The 20921-nt window shown below is 49.8% G+C and overlaps 1 protein-coding gene across 3 annotated transcripts in view; it reads right to left on the bottom strand.

The window, feature by feature from the left end:
* LOC119173540 (NADH dehydrogenase [ubiquinone] 1 alpha subcomplex assembly factor 4) overlaps positions 1–20921 on the bottom strand; it is a 35388-nt gene that overhangs the window by 13086 nt on the left and 1381 nt on the right. For 2 of the 3 annotated variants that reach the window (XM_075896459.1, XM_037424347.2), the window contains exon 3: positions 10361–10672. The exons of the other annotated variant lie outside the window; for it this stretch is intronic. In XM_075896459.1, coding sequence (XP_075752574.1) covers positions 10361–10672 — 312 coding nt within the window. The remainder of the gene's footprint in view (positions 1–10360; positions 10673–20921) is intronic. 3 annotated transcript variants of the gene reach the window in all.

Genomic DNA, 20921 nt, shown 5'->3' with positions numbered 1-20921 from the left:
GGCATGAGGGACTACAACACAGAGTGAAAGGACTCTGATGCATTCTGCGTCTTTGCTCCCTGGCAGCGTTGCAGAAGAGAAGCCTGTGAGAGCCTCTCATAAATGGGTAGAAGTGCATCTGCAACATAGCATGGCAGCTTGTACGAATGCTTCGGAGGTGGAACACTGGTAATCTTGCTGGCATTGTGACGACACCAGGAGTCTGCACCCTCTGGGCACAAGTCGTGGTGCGGCTCCTCATCCGTCGACGTCACATGGTGGTACGATGCCATCACTGCCCGCCGCATTGCAGCCACATCATCGGAATTGTTCCGCAGGGCCCAGCCATAATAATCTGTCAACTTGTCGATGAGGGCCTTTGTCAGCCTGCCCTTCCCTCCCAAAGCCTTGTCACTTTTCTGCACAAGGTTGCGAAGTGCAGTCCCCATCCTCTTCTGAACGTGGTTCAGGCATTCCTCTTTTGAAATGGGGACCAGTCCATAAACATTTTCTTGTAAAAGGGCAGAGAAGGTGGCACTATCTCCATTAGACACGAGCGTTGTGTAACGGAGGTTGTGCTTCGACAGTGAGCATGAAAAGAGGATGATAGCTGCCTCAACCTCCATTCTCCCTGATTTAGAGTCGGTGTTTTTCTGGCACACATGATTCTCCAGCCAGCATGCATAATCTGCGTCTCCAGGCTTTGGCCCTACTTGGCAACCAAAGCACTGATTAGACAGAACAACGGCGTCCAAGACAAGGCCCGTATGGTATTCGATAATTGCCCCGACTCCAATATGGGATGTGTGCCCACGCTTGTGCCATGTTCCATCATAACAAACTGTTATATCCCTGGTGAAATATTGATCCATTTCTTTGTAAGTGGCTTTTACAGCAGAAGCAGATTCTGCATAGAAATTTTCTATGCACTGTGTCTGCGGTTCCCTGAATTTCTTCAGGTGCTTCTGAAAGGTCTTGTGATGGAGGCCACGATGGGACACGTTCATCGCTGCCCAAAAGTCGTTGAGAGCTGTTTGTCCCTTGCCTATTTGTTTTGTTGCCATAATGGCTCTTACATTCACATCAAAGGCCTTTGTGTCATCCTGACGAGATGAACTCCATGAGCTTGAAACTACTCCACAATGCAAGCATACTAGCCAAGCTTTGCAGCAAGTCCAAGTTGGGTGCCTCCTCGTACCTTCATCCCAATCGCGGTGCACCGGTGGCACGGGGTCCGAGATAGCGAGTCGCCTAGGGCATCCATTTGCACAAGGAAAAAATTTTTCGCCTTCACTTGTAGCGGTGGCAGCTTCATGATCGCGCTCCATTGCCTGAAATTTCCGCTCCGTCGCTGGCATAGCGCCAAGTTCTCTTTGCACAGCAGCGCGTTGTTGATCCGCCGCCTCTTTCTCCTCGCAAGTCAGGAAACTTGTTCGCAAATGCACTGTTGACGACGCGATCGCACTCGAGGCCGATGAAAGAGAAGATGCGGAAGCCACTGTCGATGAGCACGAGACATTAGGTGCACTTGTAACGACAAATTCTTGCACCGGCGGAGCAGGAGTCCCGTTGCTAGGCGCGTCGATGCGACCACTCTCTTGCGTAGATGAAGCAGAAGCTGCCCCACAGGTACCGTCGGCGCGATCACCGTCGGCGCACGTGCGAGCGGAGAGCCTCGCCGCGCGGACAAGCTTCATAGCTCGCTTGCTTGCACCGAACGATTGTAGCGTCTTCTTTTTCGTTGGGCGCATCGTGAGCGAACCCAACAACGGTCTCGTATAGACGGTTGAAAATCGTCTCGTAAAGACGGTTGAAAATCGTTTCGAAGACAGTTGAAACGTGGAGAGTATGCGAACGGCTGCAACGATACACGGAAGCAAGCGGAACACAAAGACGCCGGACGGAGGAGCAGCAGACGAGCGGCCGCATCGGCTGCATTATGTGCAAGAGTGCTACGTCATCGCGCGCAGCAGCCAATGGCAGTCGCGGGCTCCCCCGCATCCTTGGGGAGCGCGCGCTTCGCCCAATCCCAGCTGCGCGCCTCAGCCGTGGAAAACTTGAAAGCTCTCGCGAGCCCTCCAATCATGAGCGGCTTGCTCCTCTCCTGCGCTGCCGCTGGTGACGCAGGTGGCGGGGAAAGAAAGAGCAAGAATTCACAAACAAAACAACACCAAAATGGCGGCGCTCCGTCGAGCGGTCGAGAAACTGCGATCACGCCAAGTTGGGGTATTTTGAGCGCTCGGGCGCCGCTCGAGGGCCGCCGCGGCATGTTCTAAACTTTATTTCAAATGGTTTTGCGACGAATTAGACGTTGATATTTACAGAAAAGGTAGTTTATGACACATACTGGATGAATATGTGGTTTGCCAAAAATCGAATTTTCGCGATTTTTCGGTTTTCAAAGGCCGCGTCCCCCCTTAAGTGCAAACAAGCACCGCATGACATCGAGTTATAGACAAGCACTTCGATGTTCGTTCTGTAATGCCTAAATGCGTTAAACTTGAGGACACATATGATGCCAATGAGTGGAATGAGCAGAAAGTTAGACCCACGGACGCGGTGGTACTTGGGTTTACTACAAACAAAGAGCGACCTCTGACACACATGATGCCAATGAGTGGAATGAGCGGAAAGTTAGACCCACGGACGCGGTGGTACTTGCGTTTACTACAAACAAAGAGCGACCTCTGACTTTTAACCTTGGCTTCAATGGACATGAAATCGCTGAATGGACGGAGCCACCATTGAGGTGCTTTAAATGTCAACATTTTGGTCACGTGGCGAAATTCTGCAAAGGAGAGCTGCGATGCAAAGGTGTGAAGGTCCACATGACTTCGAAACTTGCAAGACGGACTTTAAATACGCCAATTGCAATAGTGACCATCCCGCCAGTTATAGTGGGTGCCAATTCCGAGTGAGTGCGCAGCATAGACGAAAAGCCTTTTTTATGGGGCCTAAACCAACTACACCAACTACTGCCCTGTCAGTTGCTCAATCCCTTGAGGATTTTCCTCCTTTGATGAAAGACAGATTATCAACTAGTCCAAAAAATGTACGTGAGGTGAAATCAGAAGAATGCTTCCTGAAAACACCGGGCAATGCGAGTCAAGCAAAACAAGGAGCCAGGCCAACTGAGTCCACTCAGAACATTTCAACACAAGCTATCTATGCCAGAATACCGAGCAACAAGAACTTGAGCCGAAGACAAAGGGACATGAAAAAGATATCCATGACACTGCGAAAATTGTTCGTGTTCTGTTGGCCGCTCTACGCTCTCACCTAGCGACAATGCCACCAAGTACTGCGAAGACCATGCTGCAGGCCATGCTGGCTCTAGAATCAGTGGTGTTTGTTGTCTCGGGCACAACCAGCAGTAGGATGCCGAAGGCCAAGCCTCAGTGCAGGTTAAATCGCCGAAAAGTGCCTTTCATAATGCAGTAGAATTGTGCCGGTATTGCTTCTCTCATGAATGGACTACACTTGTTTTTGAGAGAATATCAAATTCCGATCTTGGTTCTGTCGGAGGCCGGATTATCGAGACAAAGATCAATCACTAGATATGTTACTCACAAGAACACCACCGTAACGACTTTCCCAAATGGAAGCGCCGCTGTGTAAATACGAAGAGAGGTACCACAAGTAGCACTCAATGTGGCGGACTTGTGCACAGATGTTATAAAAGTTTCTTTGATCAGGGCACAGATAGAAAACCGCAAAGTCAGCATTGCATCGGTGTATGTGTCACCTTAGAAGAAAATTTCCATCGAAAAGTTTTTTGAAGATCTGTGCCATCGTTGCCCAGCTCCACGCATCATTTTTGGTGATTTCAATGCACATCACATGTCATGGGGGGACAAGAGTTCGGATGCACGTGGACGTTGTCCAGAAAGTGCTGTTGATAAGCTAGACTTATGCATTGCAAATGACGGCAATATAACATTCTTTAGGCCCCGAGCTTGTGCAAGTATTATTGACTTGACTTTGCATTCAAGTGATGTTTCATGCCTGGGTGTGAGCGTGATCGTGTCGTGTGTTCGCGCTCGAATTAACTTTTAGATGCGTCGTTCAACTCGCGTGTTGCACAGCTCCAGACACAATGGGCAGTGATCATTACCCTATATTCATCAATGTTCCTGGCTACCATTTAATGGTAGCTAAATCCTGCAAAGTAATTGATTGGAATTGCTACCGAGAGCATCTAGATCTCCGATCAGGGGATATGTTTCAGGATATTGCCGCGTGCATAGCTGCATTTAGCGGCGAGATAGTGACGACAACGAAGAACGCGGATTTGCTCGAGAGGCGCAGCGCAGCAGAGTGAAGAAGACGACAATCTTAGCGGCCTTCTCTGAGAGCGTCTCTACAAGTCCTACTGTCCGTGTTTTTAAATAAACCCCTGTCATTTATAACCCGCGACACTGGTGGAGGTGCTGGGTACTACCACCTCATGATCAGCACCCCTGTGAGAAGCCCCGAGTCCAGCCCTACGAGACAGCCACGCGTGGAGACGCCTGTGCACCGCTCAAGCCGTCGCCTTCAAGGTCTTGAACCAGAATTTGGCCTTTTAAAGGGAGCAACACTTCCGACAACCACCCCTACTCAAGAAATGGCAAGGAGTCCTGCACAAGTGACGGTCCAGAATATGCGCATTCCTGAACCATTTCATGGCCGGCCGAACGAAGATGCACAAGACTGGTTTGAGCAGTTCGAACGGGTAGCTAAATCGAACTACTGGAGTCTCGATGGAAAGCTCTTCCACGTATACTTCGCCCTTGAAGACGGCGCGAAGACATGGTTTATCAACCGGGAGGCAACATTGACGACATGAGAGGAGTTATGTCGTCAGTTTCTTGACACCTTCGGTAACGCGGACCGACGCGAAACGCACAACGCCTTCTTGAAGGACGCACCCAACAGCTGCATGAAAGCGTCGCCACGTTTGCTGAGGATATGGTGCGCCTGTGCCACCGCGCGGACCCCAACATGCCCGAGGCTCGAAAGCTAACCCATTTCATGAGGGGCGTCAAAGAGCAGCTATTTGTTGGTCTTGTGCGCAATCCGCCGACAACAGTGGACGAGTTCACCAGGGAGGCCACCGCAATAGAGCGTGCGCTACAGCAACGGTACCGACAGTCTGATCGCCCGGCCACCGGCGCAGCTGCAGGCGCCACCGCACTTACCGCAAACGACGAGTTTGCTCTACGCCACCTGATTAGACAGATCGTGCGTGAGGAGATCGCGAAGGAGAACGCAAAATACACATTGCAGTCACAGGCGCCCCCGCAGCAGGAGTCCACGGTAGCCTCCGTCGCTGAAATAGTTCGCCATGAACTTCGACAAGCGTTTGCCTCTCCTCAGCAATATTCCGCTCCACCGCACCGTCCAAACTCGTATACCTATGCAGACGCTGTGCGTCGTCCATTGGCTCCAGAAGTATCGTATGCAAACCTATGATTCTGGGAATGGACTTCTTAAGAGAGTACGGTGCTGTGGTCAACATACGCGACGGTGTGATCACATTCGCCGCTAACAAGTCTGTGACCACTGATCCAGACCAAGAACCCAGAGTGTTACGTGTGGTCGACGACGACGTCTGCGTGCCACCACTGTCATGTAGTCTTGTTTCCGTGTGTTGCGCCGTGCACTGTAATGAAGACGCCATAGTCGAACGCATCACTGACCTTCTTTTTCACCAAGGCATCGCCATCGCTCGCGGTATTGTCAGCTTAGTGGATGGGCGCGCAGACGTGCTTCTGACCAACTTCACGAATGAGCGCCGGCACATCGGTAAAGGCACGGCTGTGGCGTACCTCGAAGAGCTGGACTACTCTCACGACTGTCTTCTAATGCAAGGGGAAGCCACAGCTCAATCACCTCCACATACACCACCAGTTGATATCGGTCCGAGTCTAACACCGACTGAAAGATGCCGTCTTATGGAGCTGCTCGACCAGTTCAAGGACTGCTTCTCATCGACATCACGAGTGGGTCGAACGCCTCTGACTAAGCATCGTATAACTACGGAAGACACAGCAAGACCGATCCGACAGAACCCTTATCGCGTCGCTCAGAAAGAACGTGAGGTAATCCAGCAGCAAGTCAAGAAGATGCTAGAGGATGACGTTATCCAACCATCAAAAAGTCCTTGGGCATCGCCAGTGGTACTCGTGAAAAAGAAAGACGGCAGCTTGCGTTTCTGCGTCGATTATCGTAAGCTGAACCATGTTACAAAAAAGGATGTTTATCCATTACCACGAATCGATGACTCTTTGGACAGGCTACGGCATGCACGCTACTTCTCGTCAATGGACCTTAAAAGTGGATACTGGCAGATAGAAGTAGATGAGCGCGACCGAGAAAAGACCGCCTTCGTGACGCCAGACGGGCTTTATGAATTCAAAGTCCTCCCTTTCGGTCTATGCTCAGCCCCAGCCACGTTTCAGAGACTAATGGATACCATTCTGTCCGGCCTGAAATGGAAAACATGCCTTGTGTACCTCGACGACGTGATCGTTTTTTCGGCCACGTTTGAAGAGCATCTAAAGCGGCTACTGTCAGTCCTTCAAGCCATACGGTCCGCTGGACTCACACTCAAACCGGAAAAATGTCACTTCGGCTTCGAAGAACTCCAGTTCCTGGGACTCGTAATCAGTCGCGAAGGTGTGAAGCCTGACCCAGATAAAACAGCAGCCGTCGCAAAGTTCGCAAGGCCTGTTGATAAGAAAGTGGTCAGGCGTTTTCTGGGTCTCTGCGCCTACTACCGGCGATTTATAGCAGGCTTTGCACACATCGCCTCTCCACTCATCCGCCTTACAAGGGAAGACATCGCATTTGTATGGGGTGAAGAGCAAGAAGCTTCATTCAACGAGCTGCGACAGCGTCTACAAACTCCACCTGTCCTCGCTCACTTCGACGAGAATGCACCAACAGCCATCCATACAGACGCCAGCAATGTGGGCCTAGGTGCTGTTCTTGTCCAATGCCAAGATGGTGTGGAGAGAGTGGTTGCCTACGCTAGCAGAACGTTGACACGCGCCGAGTCCAACTACTCAACAACGGAGAAGGAGTGTCTGGCCGTCGTTTGGGCAGTTGCGAAGTTCCGCCCGTACTTATATGGCCGCGCTTTCCAAGTCGTAAGCGACCATCACTCTCTTTGTTGGTTGACCAACATGAAAGACCCATCTGGACGTTTAGCACGATGGAGCTTACGGCTCCAAGAGTACGACATGGCCGTAGTTTACAAGTCCGGAAGGCAACACTTAGACGCGGACTGTTTGTCAAGGTCACCGTTTGAATCACCGGCTATAGAGGATGATGATTTCCCAGGTTTTTTAGGAGTTGTTGATGCAGCTATCATTTCTCGGAAACAACAAGATGATCGGGAGCTCAACTCACTTATAGAATTCTTGAACGGACGAGCCGCCAATGCACCAAGAGTGTTTTCGAAGAACTTATCGTCATTCTGTTTGCGGGACGGAATTCTGTACAAAAAGAACTTTTCATCAACAGGTAGAAGCTATCTGCTGGTAGTTCCTGGAGCTCTCCGCAGCGAAATTTTACAAGCCTGCCATGACGAAGCCACTGCGGGCCACCTCGGTTTCACAAGAACACTGACACGCATCAAAGAAAAATATTATTGGCCAAGAATCGCAGCAGAGGTTAAACATTACGTCCGAACATGCACTGACTGTCAGCGGCGCAAGGTACCACCTGTCAAACCCGCTGGGCTATTACATCCTGTGCCCGTGCCAGAAACCCCGTTTTCTCAAATCGGAATGGATCTGCTGGGCCCATTCCCAACATCGGACAGCGGCAACAAATGGGTTATAGTGGCGACGGACTACCTCACCCGATACGCGGAGACCAAGGCAATCGCGAGTGGCACTGCACCTGAAGCGGCTCAGTTCTTCATTGAGAACATTGTTCTGAGACATGGTGCTCCAGCTGTCGTCATAACAGACAAAGGTACCGCATTTACAGCCGAGCTTTTGCGCACTGTGCTTACGCTCAGTGGCACAGCGCATAGGAAGACGACAGCTTACCACCCACAAACTAATGGGCTTACAGAAAGACTTAACAAGACAATCGCTGACATGCTTTGCATGTACGTCGACGTAGAACACAAGAATTGGGACCGAATATTGCCGTACATCACATTCGCGTATAATACGGCGCGCCAGGAAACAACAAAAATGACGCCGTTCGCACTAATTCATGGCAGAGAAGTTACAACAATGCTTGACGCCATGCTGCCTTACGATTGCAATGATTCAGAGACAGACGCCGCAGACTTCACTGAGCACGCCGAAGAAGCAAGGCAGCTTGCCCGCGTCAGAATAATGAACCAGCAGCAACTTGACGCCCAACGGTACAACCTTCGCCATCGATTCGTCATTTATCAACCAGGAGATAGAGTCTGGGTTTGGTTTCCTGTACGACGACGAGGCCTCTCAGAGAAACTTCTACGCCGATACTTCGGACCTTACAAGGTTCTGCGTCGTCTTAGCGACGTGACGTACGAAGTCGTGCCCGACGCCTCCTCCTGTTCCAAACGTCGCCAGCATCTGCCTGAGACAGTGCACGTGGTCCGCATGAAACTTTACCACTCTCAGTGATGTAAACACTCGATGGCCGCATCTCTACCTGTTGAGCGTCGGGACGACGCTCACTCTGGCGGGAGGGTAATGCTTCGTGCATAGCTGCATTTAGCGGCGAGATAGTGACGACAACGAAGAACGCGGATTTGCTCGAGAGGCGCAGCGCAGCAGAGTGAAAAAGACGACAATCTTAGCGGCCTTCTCTGAGAGCGTCTCTACAAGTCCTACTGTCCGTGTTTTTAAATAAACCCCCTGTCATTTATAACCCGCGACAATATGCTGGCAAGCAAAGCGGCTGCAACCACTATACTTAAGTCTCGTGAGTTCCAAGACGTACTGTATCAACCCAAAAGTATCAATAATGTTTTCAATTTCAAGAATACTACGACTGGCATGCAACACGTCGCATGAATCATCTTTCCAGTTGAGATCGAGTAAATTAAAATCACCAGCTAACAATATGGCGTGGTCACATACCTTTAAAATGATATCATCTAAGTTTCTAATACACTTAAATTTGCACTGGGCGGCCGATAAAATGTCCCAGCCACGAAAGAAAACCTGTTACCTAGTGTGACAGTACACCAAACCGACTCTATTGCGTCATTCTCGATGTCAAGCGCAGAGGATGAAAGTGATGAATGAACCAACAAGAAAACACCGCCGCCGAAACTCGGCCTATCTTTGCGAAAGGCAGTGTAGTTGTGCAGAAACACCTCGCTACCAGTGATAGCCGCGTTGCGCCAAGATTCTGTACCGAACACGATGTCTGCCTTTAGAAACTCAACCAAGCTGGCGAACACATCTATTTTATTTATTACACTTCAACAATTCACTACTACAATAATTAGACCACGTTAAGCATAGGTTACAACATTTTTTGTCTACATTTAGTCAAGGCGACGACTTCATCCTTTTCATCGTCCCATGTAAATACTTTGCAATTTATAATCAGTTTATCAGCTTTTAGCTTAACCTGGTCCTCTTTATCTGCCTTTTTCACTTTACCGTATTCCCAAGTTTCTTGGCGCAAACTACACGTTTCAAAAGTAAAACCCTGGTCAACGCTGTACGATGTACCTTTGAAATTGCTAGATTTTTTCAAAACGGCCTCTTTTTCTTTCTGGAATGAAAAGTTCACAGTAATTGGTCGTTTTCTCCGCTCATTAAAATGGTCTACAGGATGTGCCCTTTGAATTGTCATCAGGTCATATCTCAGTTGTGCAGTACAGATGCCTTTTATCAGCGCTTCCGACTGTTCCGAAGTTTCATGCTGGTCATTATCATCTACGCCATAAAACACAAGATTAATTCGAAACACAAGATTCATTCTGTGGCTTCTGTTCTCAAGATCATTGTTTTTCTTTTGCAGACCTTTCACTTGATGAGTTCGATCCTTAATTACGGTGGCTTGCTCTTCTACCAATTTCATAACGGTGTCTATGTGGCCCTGAGTCGCCTCTAGCTTGCTCTTGATTTCAGCCATCTTAGTATCCCTGTTAGTTATTCTGGCATCTGTATTCTTTAACTTAGTCATAATAGCATCATGCGAATTCTTCAAATAATCCATTTCACCTTTAACGAAAGGCCGAGGACTGAGCTCAATGTCTCCAGAAAGCAACAAAAGAAGAGCAAAATATAGCACTCGGCTCAAAATGAAATGAAAACTTTTCCTATTAAATCTAGAGCACGCAGTACACGGAACACATGCCTTTATTGGTGCAGCTGGCAATGCTACAATTTCTTCAGGAATTTTGATCATCGAGCATACGAATAGTACTAACCTGCAAGAGTAGGAATAGCATTAGCTTCATGTCGGCAAGCGTGCCTGCTCCCATTCCCACGCAGTAAAGATGTCGCACTGATATATACGCCAGTTCTGGATCACATGGTATTCCACACACGTAACAGCCACCAACGAAATCGTCAACGCTAGCGTCCCAGGGAGCATTGCCGTATCCATTGTCCAGCGATGAAAATGCTTCAGCTAACGGCACTTCGCGTGATAGATCCAAAGCTGGGTTGGCAGTGCATAGGTGAACCGTACGTCCACCGTATAGCTGATGGGCAGTTTTCGTCCAAAAGGCAGCAAAAGCCTGCAAGAGTAGGAATAGCTTTAGCTTTATGTCGGCAAGCGTGCCAGCTTCCATTCCCACACAGGGAAGGTGGCGCGTTAATATATACGCCAGTTCTGGGTCACGTGGTATTCCACAAACGTAACAGTTGCCGACTAAATTGTCAACGCTAACGTCCCAGCGAGCATTGCAGTATTCCTCGTCCAGCGATGAAAATGCTTCAGCGGACGGGACTTCGCGTGATGGATCCAAAGCTGGGTTGGTAGTGCATAGGTGAACCGTATGCTCACCGTATGGCTGATGAGCAGTTTCCGTCCAAATGGCAGCAAAAGTCTGCAAGAGTAGGAATAGCTTTACCTTCATGTCAGCAAGCGTGCCAGCTCCAACTATGCCAGTTTTTTTTTTCTTCCACCAAAGGTCGGATACTTTTCTGACAGACCTTGTATTCGGTGAGCTTTGTGATTCGGCTGCTTTGTTCAAGGGACGTCATTTTATGCATAAATTCCCATACTACACACAGCTGAGTCATTGATTTAAGACCCCAATCGGTACTGCTTTCTATGCACAATGCCAATCTACCAGATAAGAAAATCACTTACTGTGCCTTGAATATTGTCACGGGGTCGTGACGTGGCCGAAGACAGGAGACTTTGGTTGGGGTTTAACTGTTTATTTGGGCGAACCTGTGCCCGGTAAACGGAAAGTCCAATTACAGCAGCAGTCTCGCAAAGATAGCAGTCTCGGACTGATAGCGGCGAACGGAGCGTCGGCCTTCGATCAACAACTGACAAGCGGCGAAGCGCGTCGGCATTTATACTCTTGCCGTCGAATGTTCTAGCGTTATCGCTGGCGGTGGCGTAGCTTCCAGAACAATCTGTAACGTTCGCACAGTGGGCGTGATCTTATCGAAATGATCCACTACAGTCCGGAACCTTCTAGAAAACTGCAGGCGCGGTTTGCGCTAAGAATCGTGCGGTGTTTTGGGACGATAACAAAAACTTGGGAAATGGGACGTGGCATTGCCCCCCTCTGAAAAAGGCATCGTCCCGATGCTTTAACTAAAGATGGAAGTACAATAATAATGCAAGAAAGTACAATGAATAAATTCCGATACAACAAAAAAAAAAACACTGGTTCAGTTTGTTAACGCGCATGAAACGGCTTGAGGCGCGCGACATGGACGACTTCAGGTCGCGATCGGCGTCGTTGAGAGTTCGTGATGCCGTCGGGGACAACCTCGTAATCAAGTGGGCCGAGACGTCGAACCACCTTGTACGGTCCGAAGTACCGTCGCAGAAGCTTTTCACTTAGTCCACGTCGGCGTATTGGCGTCCACACCCAAACACGTTCACCGGGCTGGTATTCCACGAAGCGTCGTCGAAGGTTGTAACGGTGGCTGTCGGTCGTCTGTTGATTCTTGATACGGAGACGCGCAAGTTGTCGGGCTTCTTCGGCTCAATGAAGGTACTCGCTCACATCGAGGTTTTCTTCGTCGGTGACGTTGGGTAACATGGCATCGAGCGTCGTTGCCGGGCTCCTTCCGTAGACCAATTTGTATGGAGATATCTGCGTCGTCTCCTGCACCGGCGTGTTGTATGCGAAGGTCACATACGGAAGAATGGCGTCCCACGTCTTGTGTTCGACATCGACGTACATTGACAGCATGTCGGCGATCGTCTTGTTAAGCCGCTCGGTGAGGCCGTTGGTCTGTGGGTGGTACGCTGTCGTCCGGCGGTGGTTTGTTTGGCTGTATGCCAAGATCGCTTGAGTTAAGTCGGCAGTGAATGCCGTTCCTCTGTCGGTGATAAGGACCTCCGGGGCGCCGTGACGTAGGACGATATTTTCGACGAAGAACTTAGCTACATCGGATGCACTGCCTTTTGGCAGGGCTTTTGTTTCGGCGTAGCGGGTGAGGTAGTCGGTAGCTACCACGATCCACTTGTTTCCGAAAGCCGACGTCGGGAACGGCCCCAGTAGGTCCATACCAATCTGCTGGAAAGGTCGGCAAGATGGATCAATTGGCTGCAGAAGTCCCGCTGTCCTTGTCGGCGGTGTCTTGCGTCGCTGACAGTCCCGGCATGTTCTCACATAACGGGTGACGTCGGTGGTAAGACGTGGCCAGTAGTACCTTTCTTGTATCCTCGCGAGCGTGCGAGAAACACCGAGGTGCCCTGCAGTCGGATCGTCGTGCAGGGCCTGCAGGAGTTCTGGTCGCAGAGCTGAAGGCACCACAAGGAGGTACTTAGCTCGAAGCGGTGAAAAGTTTTTCTTTTGTAGAAGACCGTTCCGTAGAAAGAACGACGCAAGTGCGCGCTTGAATACCTTCGGGACTTCGGCGGTCCTGCCTTCGAGGTATTCTATTAGGGCCTTAAGTTCCGGGTCGGCCCTCTGTCGTTCAGCGAAGTCGTCGGTAGTTATCGTTCCTAAGAAGTACTCGTCATCCGGGTCGTCGGGTAGCGGTTGGTCGACAGGCGCACGAGAGAGACAGTCGGCGTCGGAGTGTTTTTTGCCAGACTTGTAAATGACAGTAATGTCATATTCTTGAAGTCTCAGGCTCCATCGTGCGAGGCGACCTGAAGGGTCCTTCAAGGTGGCTAGCCAACACAATGCGTGGTGGTCGCTCACAACTTTGAAGGGCCTGCCGTAGAGGTAGGGGCGAAATTTCGACGTAGCCCAGATGATGGCGAGGCACTCCTTTTCTGTTGTGGAATAATTTGCTTCTGCTTTGGATAGCGATCGGCTGGCGTAACTAATAACCCTTTCAAGTCCGTCAGCCCTCTGCACAAGAACGGCGCCAAGACCTACGCTGCTTGCGTCAGTATGTATTTCTGTCTCGGCGAATTCGTCGAAATGGGCAAGTAACGGAGGCGTCTGGAGGCGATGTTTTAGCTCCTGGAAAGCGTGTTCCTGCGGCGTTTCCCACTTAAACTCCACGCCGGCCTTGGTAAGGTTAGTGAGAGGATCGGCGATGCGGGCGAAGTTTTTCACGAACCGCCTATAATAGGCACACAGGCCCAGAAATCGGCGCACTGCTTTCTTGTCAGTGGGCGGCGGGAAGTCGGCGATGGCGGCTGTTTTCCGTGGATCGGGACGAACTCCAGACTTGCTGATAACGTGCCCCAGGAACAAGAGCTCCTCATACGCAAATCTGCACTTTTCTGGCTTCAGTGTGAGTCCGGAAGTCTTGATTGCTTGAAGTACAGCTTCAAGGCGCCGAAGATGCTCGTCGAAACTCGAGGAAAACACGACGACATCGTCCAAGTACACAAGGCAAGTCTGCCACTTCAATCCTGCCAGTACTGTATCCATAACGCGTTGAAAAGTTGCAGGCGCTGAGCAAAGGCCGAAGGGCATCACCTTAAACTCGAAGAGGCCGTCCGGTGTTATAAACGCCGTCTTCTCTCGGTCTCTTTCGTCGACTTCGATTTGCCAATAGCCAGTCTTGAGGTCCATTGACGAAAAGTACTTGGCGTTATGGAGCCGATCAAGTGCGTCGTCTATTCGTGGGAGAGGATACACGTCCTTTTTTGTGATTTTGTTCAGGCGGCGATAATCGACGCAGAAACGTAGGGTCCCATCTTTTTTCTTCACTAACACCACGGGGGATGCCCATGGACTCTTGGACGGCTGGATAATGCCATCCCGCAGCATTTCATCAACTTGTCTTTTCATGGCCTCACGTTCTCGCGTCGAAACCCTGTACGGACTCTGACGGAGTGGTCTGGCATTTTCTTCGGTTATGATGCGATGTTTCGTGATTGGGGTCTGCCGCATTTTCGATGACGACGAAAAGCAATCTTCGTATTGCAGGAGCAGGGCCTTGAGCTGTTCTTGCTTATCGTTCGGAAGTTTGGGATTGACGTCGAAAGCTATATGAGGGGCTTGGTTCCTCTGAGCAGGTTCCTCAGAATCGGCGAGGGCGAAAGCACTGGTGGCTTCGACAATTTCTTCGATGTATGCGACCGTTGTTCCTTTGTTCACATGTTTGTACTCATTGCTGAAATTCGTGAGCATAACCGTTGCTTTGCCTCCTCGCAGCTCTGCAATTCCTCTTGCGACGCAAATATTTCGGGTGACCAACAGATGCTGACTGCCTTCAACGACGCCTTCCAAGTCAGGTGATTTAGGAGCGCCGACTGAAATAATGACGCTTGAGCGAGGCGGAATGGTGACTTGTTCTTCCAGCACATTCAAGGCATGGTGTCCTGACGGCGTGCGCGGCGGTAGTGCTTCTTCTGTGGATAACGTTGTCGACTTTGTTTTTAGGTTGATGACAGCACCATGGAGGCATAAGAAGTCCATGCCAAGGATGACATCTCTCGAGCGACGCTGTAGGACTACGAAGTCTGTAGGATAAATACGGCCGTTAATGGTGACTCTCGCTGTGCAGATTCCTGCAGGCGTTACGAGATGACCTCCGGCTGTGCGGATTTCAGGGCCTTTCCAAGCTGTCCTAACTTTCTTTAACTTCGCGGCGAATGACCCACTGATGACAGAATAGTCGGCTCCAGTATCGACGAGAGCGGTCACACTGTGGCCGTCGATAAGAACGTCGAGGTCGCTAGTTCGCCGTCTCGCATTACAGTTAGGGCGTGGCGTCGGGTCACGGCTGCGTCGGCTTGTTCCGCTGCTTCCATGTTGCGTCGTCAGGCCACCTTCGGTAAGTGAGCTTTCACCGTCAGGGCTTTGCCTGTTTGGCGTTGTGTTCGGAAAGCTCCGTCGCGGCGTCGTCGTCGTCGGAGGATCTTCGGTAGTTCGTCGCACAGCAACCGCACCTCCACCGGTTGCTGCCCTTAGTTTCCCGGATACGGGCTAGGAGACCGGCCCCGCGTTGGGCCAGAGTACTGCCGGTGGTGCGGTGACGTGCGGCGGCTGGGCGACGGGGAACGCGAAGGGCTTCGTGGTGTCCACCGAGTTCCTGTCAGGTAGTCGGCGATGTCACGTGGTCGTTCTCCTGGCTGTGGACGTGGTGCATTGACGGCGAAGCCACGCAGTCCCATCTGTCGGTACTGGCAACGGCGGTATGTGTGTCCGGCCTCGCCGCAGTGGTAGCAGAGCGGGCGATGGTCAGGGGTGCGCCAGACGTCAGTCTTCCTCGGTGCACTGCGCTGGGCCGCTGGCGAACGGTATGACGTCGGTGGGGGTGGTGGCGGCGGTGGCGTCTGTCGACGGAAGTGCGATGGGGCGGCGTTTTGGCGTGGACGGGGAGGAGCGTTGTGGCGCAGTGCAGCGGCGTAGCTCATTGCTTCCGGCTCGGGCAGCGGTGCGTGGGGAACTTGAAGCGATTGCCGAACTTCTTCTCGTACAATGTCGGCGATCGAATCCACTTGAGGGTGCGCCGAAGGCAACAGTTTGCGCAGCTCTTCCCGCACGATCGCTCGGATCGTTTCACGCAGGTTTTCAGAGTCACTGGTTTGAGCAGCAGCGCATTCTGGAATCAGGCGACGATTATACTGTCTGGTGCGCATGTCAAGGGTTTTTTCGATGGTGGTTGCCTCGGATACAAATTCTTGGACGGTGTTTGGTGGATTTCTCATTAGTCCCGCGAAAAGCTCCTGTTTGACCCCTCGCATGAGGAAACGAACTTTCTTCTCCTCAGGCATGTCTGGGTCAGCGTGACGAAATAGGCGGGTCATCTCCTCTGTGAAAATTCCAACCTTCTCATTTGGAAGCTGAACCCGGGTCTCTAGTTGAGCAGCGGCCCTTTCTTTGCGAGCGACGCTCGCGAACGTTTGCAGAAACGCGCCGCAGAAGACATCCCACGTTCGGAGCGTGGACTCATGATTCTCTAGCCAGGTCCTTGCGGTGTCTTCCAGGTAGAAGTACACACGACGGAGCTTTTCTTCGTTGTCCCAGTGGTTGAGGGCGGCCACACGGTCGTATGTTTCCAGCCAGGTCTCCGGGTCTTCGAACGATGACCCATGGAAAATTGGTGGTTCCCTGGGTTGATGCATGACCATCGTGGGCTGGGATGCGGCGGTTGTCATTGTCGCTGCAGTCGCAGTCATGGCCTTGGTCTTCCGCCCTTTGTCTTCTAGAAGCCCGTACTCCGGTGGTAGCCCTTGCTGTCGGCGGCTTGTTCGCTGCTCCTGGTTGGCGTCGGTGTCTTCTCCGCGACGTGGGCTGGGTTCACGGCTTGACGGGGGCGTCCGGTACATGAACGAAGCAGCACCTCCACCAGATGTCACGGGGTCGTGACGTGGCCGAAGACAGGAGACTTTGGTTGGGGTTTAACTGTTTATTTGGGCGAACCTGTGCCCGGTAAACGGAAAGTCCAATTACAGCAGCAGTCTCGCAAAGATAGCAGTCTCGGACTGATAGCGGCGAACGGAGCGTCGGCCTTCGATCAACAACTGACAAGCGGCGAAGCGCGTCGGCATTTATACTCTTGCCGTCGAATGTTCTAGCGTTATCGCTGGCGGTGGCGTAGCTTCCAGAACAATCTGTAACGTTCGCACAGTGGGCGTGATCTTATCGAAATGATCCACTACAGTCCGGAACCTTCTAGAAAACTGCAGGCGCGGTTTGCGCTAAGAATCGTGTGGTGTTTTGGGACGATAACAAAAACTTGGGAAATGGGACGTGGCATTATGATAAAAGAGGCAAGTCACTGTTGCACTTCTCTTCAGCATCATCATTCCAGTTCGTACCAGAGGATCCACAGTCTTAGAAGGTGTCATCAAGGGCGACCAGCAACTGCTCCTGAACCATGGTGTCTTGAAAAGTGCAAGCTTTTTTTTTTAAGACCATACCCTCCATGTTCTTAAAGGAACAGGATAAACAGAATGAAAAAGAAGACTACAGGTGATGTCATACATAAAAAAATTCTCTCCCAATCTGAAGATGACGGGTATAACAGTGTAGCATAGCGCTAGTGTCGGCCAGCCGGCTAAAGAAAAAGATGATGAGCGCAAGTGGCTCGTGATGCGAGGCGCCTAGAATGTTCGTGGGCTTATAGCTGGCTGGATGCCACGGCCGCTGCTTTACTTCAGCAGCTCCCTTCTTCCTGTACCTCTCGTCCTTTCATTCAACCTGCGACGATGGCACATCTACGTCGGATGCCTTCACGTCGTCAACAACATAAAAGCTGCGTTTTCCGACCCCCAGTAAGTTAGCTTAGGTGTGCCCTTTATTGACCAAGGATAACAAGAAATCGGGCACAAAGACATACGCTGATCGTTACATTGATTGTGTAACACACATGGTGTACAAGGTACCACTCGGCTGCGGCAAAGAGTACACTGGCCAGACGCTTTAATATCGGTGCACATGAGCATTTTTCTTTTTAAAACACCCCTGACACTAAATTTGAAAACTCGGGGTGCTGGCGTTGTTGAGAGTCCTGCATGCGGGAGCATGTCTGCCTCATTATTAGTGGCAAGCATTGCCCATAAAAGTTTTTAATTAGGTCTTAAAGTAAGGGTCCATGCTAATCTGAGAATTCGCAATTAACATTTTCTGAGGTTTGACTTAGACACGGGGCCCTGTCGTGATGTTGCGAAATAAAGCGAGTATTGTTGGTGTCAGAGAAAATTTATTTGCAGGGCCCACACAATACCCCGACTGGCACCTGAAGAGGAACATTGTTCGACACCCCTCTCGCTCTGTTGTCCGATTTCTCTCAAGGTTGTTTTAGTTGCTTATACTGGGAATGCTTTTTTTTTTCTGAGGGGGCCACACTCAAAGCATCCACATCGTTTCATTCTTCACCACCTGCGGGTTCTCCTATTTGAAAACAGCGCGTTCAGTGTCACCAAGGTAAGAGCGCATGTAGTCTCATGCGTTGCCCCGCTTTGGGGCACTAGTTTTTCATGGTATTTAGGCAGTCATTTCGAAGTGATGCAAAATTGTTCTGAATTAACGATACTAGCATAAATTACACATTGCCTTCGAGCATTTACAATTCAATTTTGGCATCACCACACACAAAGCTACAAATCCCTGTAAAAAAGTCCAAACAAAACTTTCGCTGTCGAGGGTTCATGAAGCGGCCATCTTGCGGATCGCCGCAAAAAGTGTACATGCACACCGCATTTTGATCTCACTACATTTATCAAGCTTGCAACAGAAAGTGAAACAATAAAGGCCACTCACATTAGAAAACTGAGTTTCAGCTGTGCAAGAACTCCAACGGAGTACACAACTCACAAGAAATGCAGGTTTTGTTTGGTCACTTATGCTTGAGAGCTGTTGATAACATGAGTGCATGTATGAAAACTGGCTTTGTACTTTTCTATAAATTTCAGTTGGGAGACATAGCAAGTCTGTGTCCTTTATGTGTCTTCTATTGTTTCTTAGCCCTGCAAATGCTTGGTAGATATCAAGACATTATGTGCGCCTATATACAATGCACTCACTTTAGTACATATCAACCTTTTGAAACGTCAAAGTTGTGCATGGTGAGGATAAACCAAAACTCTGAACGTCCCTAATGCGTACATTCTTTCTTTTCTGCTTGTTGCGAACACCTAAATGAGAAAATATGAGTGCAATAGCTCCTAGTACTTAGCAGCTACAGAAATTGGGCAAGCCACATCACCCAATTTGGAAAGGCTTGGGTGGCTCATTGGCATTGAGATAAACTTGGAGGCCCCACATTTCACTTTTGCTGGTTAATGATGAAAAGAAAGTGCGTGCTCGGCATCATAACCAACTTTTCTCGTTTCAGAGATGCCGCTGAAGACTATCTTCCAAGAGATGCCACCTCATTTGACCAACAATTGTTTCTGTGATATCTGCACACGTAATGCTATATTGTGAGACCTTCGAGGCACCATAAATGACTAAATGAATGAATATGCTCCCATTGTCTCAGATGACATTCAAACAGTGACACATGTACTCAATCACAACTCAGGCAATCTGCCTCCAATTGACACTCATTGCTTGGGTCACATTGTAGACTATTTATTCTACCTTCTTGTATTAAGAGTTATATGCCTTGTGGACAAGGTCGCATTAGCGGGAGCGAAGCATCTTTGTGAGTGCGCTCTTAGCAATCGGTCGGCACTTAATCTTTTCCTGACCAACTTTCCTTACAAAATAGGTTCCAGTTAAGCCCTGGCATTCAAACACCTGTGGCTCTTCAAGCTATGGTCAAGCATAGAGGGAACGAGCATACGGCTTCTCATGAGTCCCATAGCGTGCACTTTGCTGCAATGAAACAGATGTCTCTGCTCCGACACTAGTCGGACCGTGAGAGAACCTTCACACACTCGTCTACTTGACATGCTGGTAAGCACACGTTCGCTTTTATAATACACTACCACATAAGCTAGTTAATTAGACACTCAATAATTCGGAAACATGGATTCTTATATGGCTTGGCCAGTATATGCATTGCTTCATGGCAAGAAAAAGGAGACTGAACTCAAATAAAAATTTATGTCGGAGTGAAAGACCAATGTACGAGCTCCCCACCCCCCGTCTAAGACCATAATATTATCAACAGCAGTGCCCTGCTTACTGAGAAATCAAGGTAAATGCATGAGAACACATGCGCTACAATAGGACATTAGCAAAATGATGCCGATTACGTTGCCCGTACCATCTACAATTACTCAATAGTAATCGAACTAGCTGCACTAAATAAAGAACCTTCCATGCACAAATAGACGTAATAAAATGCTGCTTGTTTGTTTCTGTTTGATTCATGGAAAAAGGAAAAGCCGGACGTTACTATGGGGGATGGCATGAGTAGATCAAAAGTTCCATTTTCGCCTGGTTAAACTGCATAGGTCGTGCCATCAAGCGGGGCCCAGTTAAACCAAAACATGTCTGCCATATCCGAGCCAATGGCAGAAAATTGTTCATAGGCTATTGTTGCTGTTGTGGCTCCCGCTGCTTTTGTACTGCTGCTACTAGTGTCGGCGAGCGGCAGTAAAACTGGGAAACGTGTATGGCAACAGTGACGTGACACGTTCCGCTTGAGGCGGGTAACTTAAAATGCGCTGACCCGATGCGGATAACTAAAACGCGATTTTATGTCAAAATCACTGCTTCCTTGGCACAAAAGTAACACTAAGAGGTTTCTAGACCGCTATATCAACAAGAAATGTCGACTTAATAGTTGCCTTTGGTGTCCCATCAATTCGGTCATACTTAGCTGCAACCCAGTTTATTCGGACGGTCTTCAGAGCTCTGGATGCCCCAAATATGCAATGCTATGCAATGAAAACGGTGTTGGCGAATGGCAGAAATGGCCACGGTTTCTATGCAAGGCCCGATCCACAATCGCATTGTAGGTACAGTGTAGAACACGTTACGGATT

The sequence above is a fragment of the Rhipicephalus microplus genome, chromosome 5 (assembly GCF_043290135.1).
Source record: "Rhipicephalus microplus isolate Deutch F79 chromosome 5, USDA_Rmic, whole genome shotgun sequence".
NCBI lineage: Eukaryota > Metazoa > Arthropoda > Arachnida > Ixodida > Ixodidae > Rhipicephalus > Rhipicephalus microplus.
The sequence above is the reverse complement of the archived record's forward strand: the minus strand, read 5'-3'. Positions and strand labels throughout refer to the sequence as shown.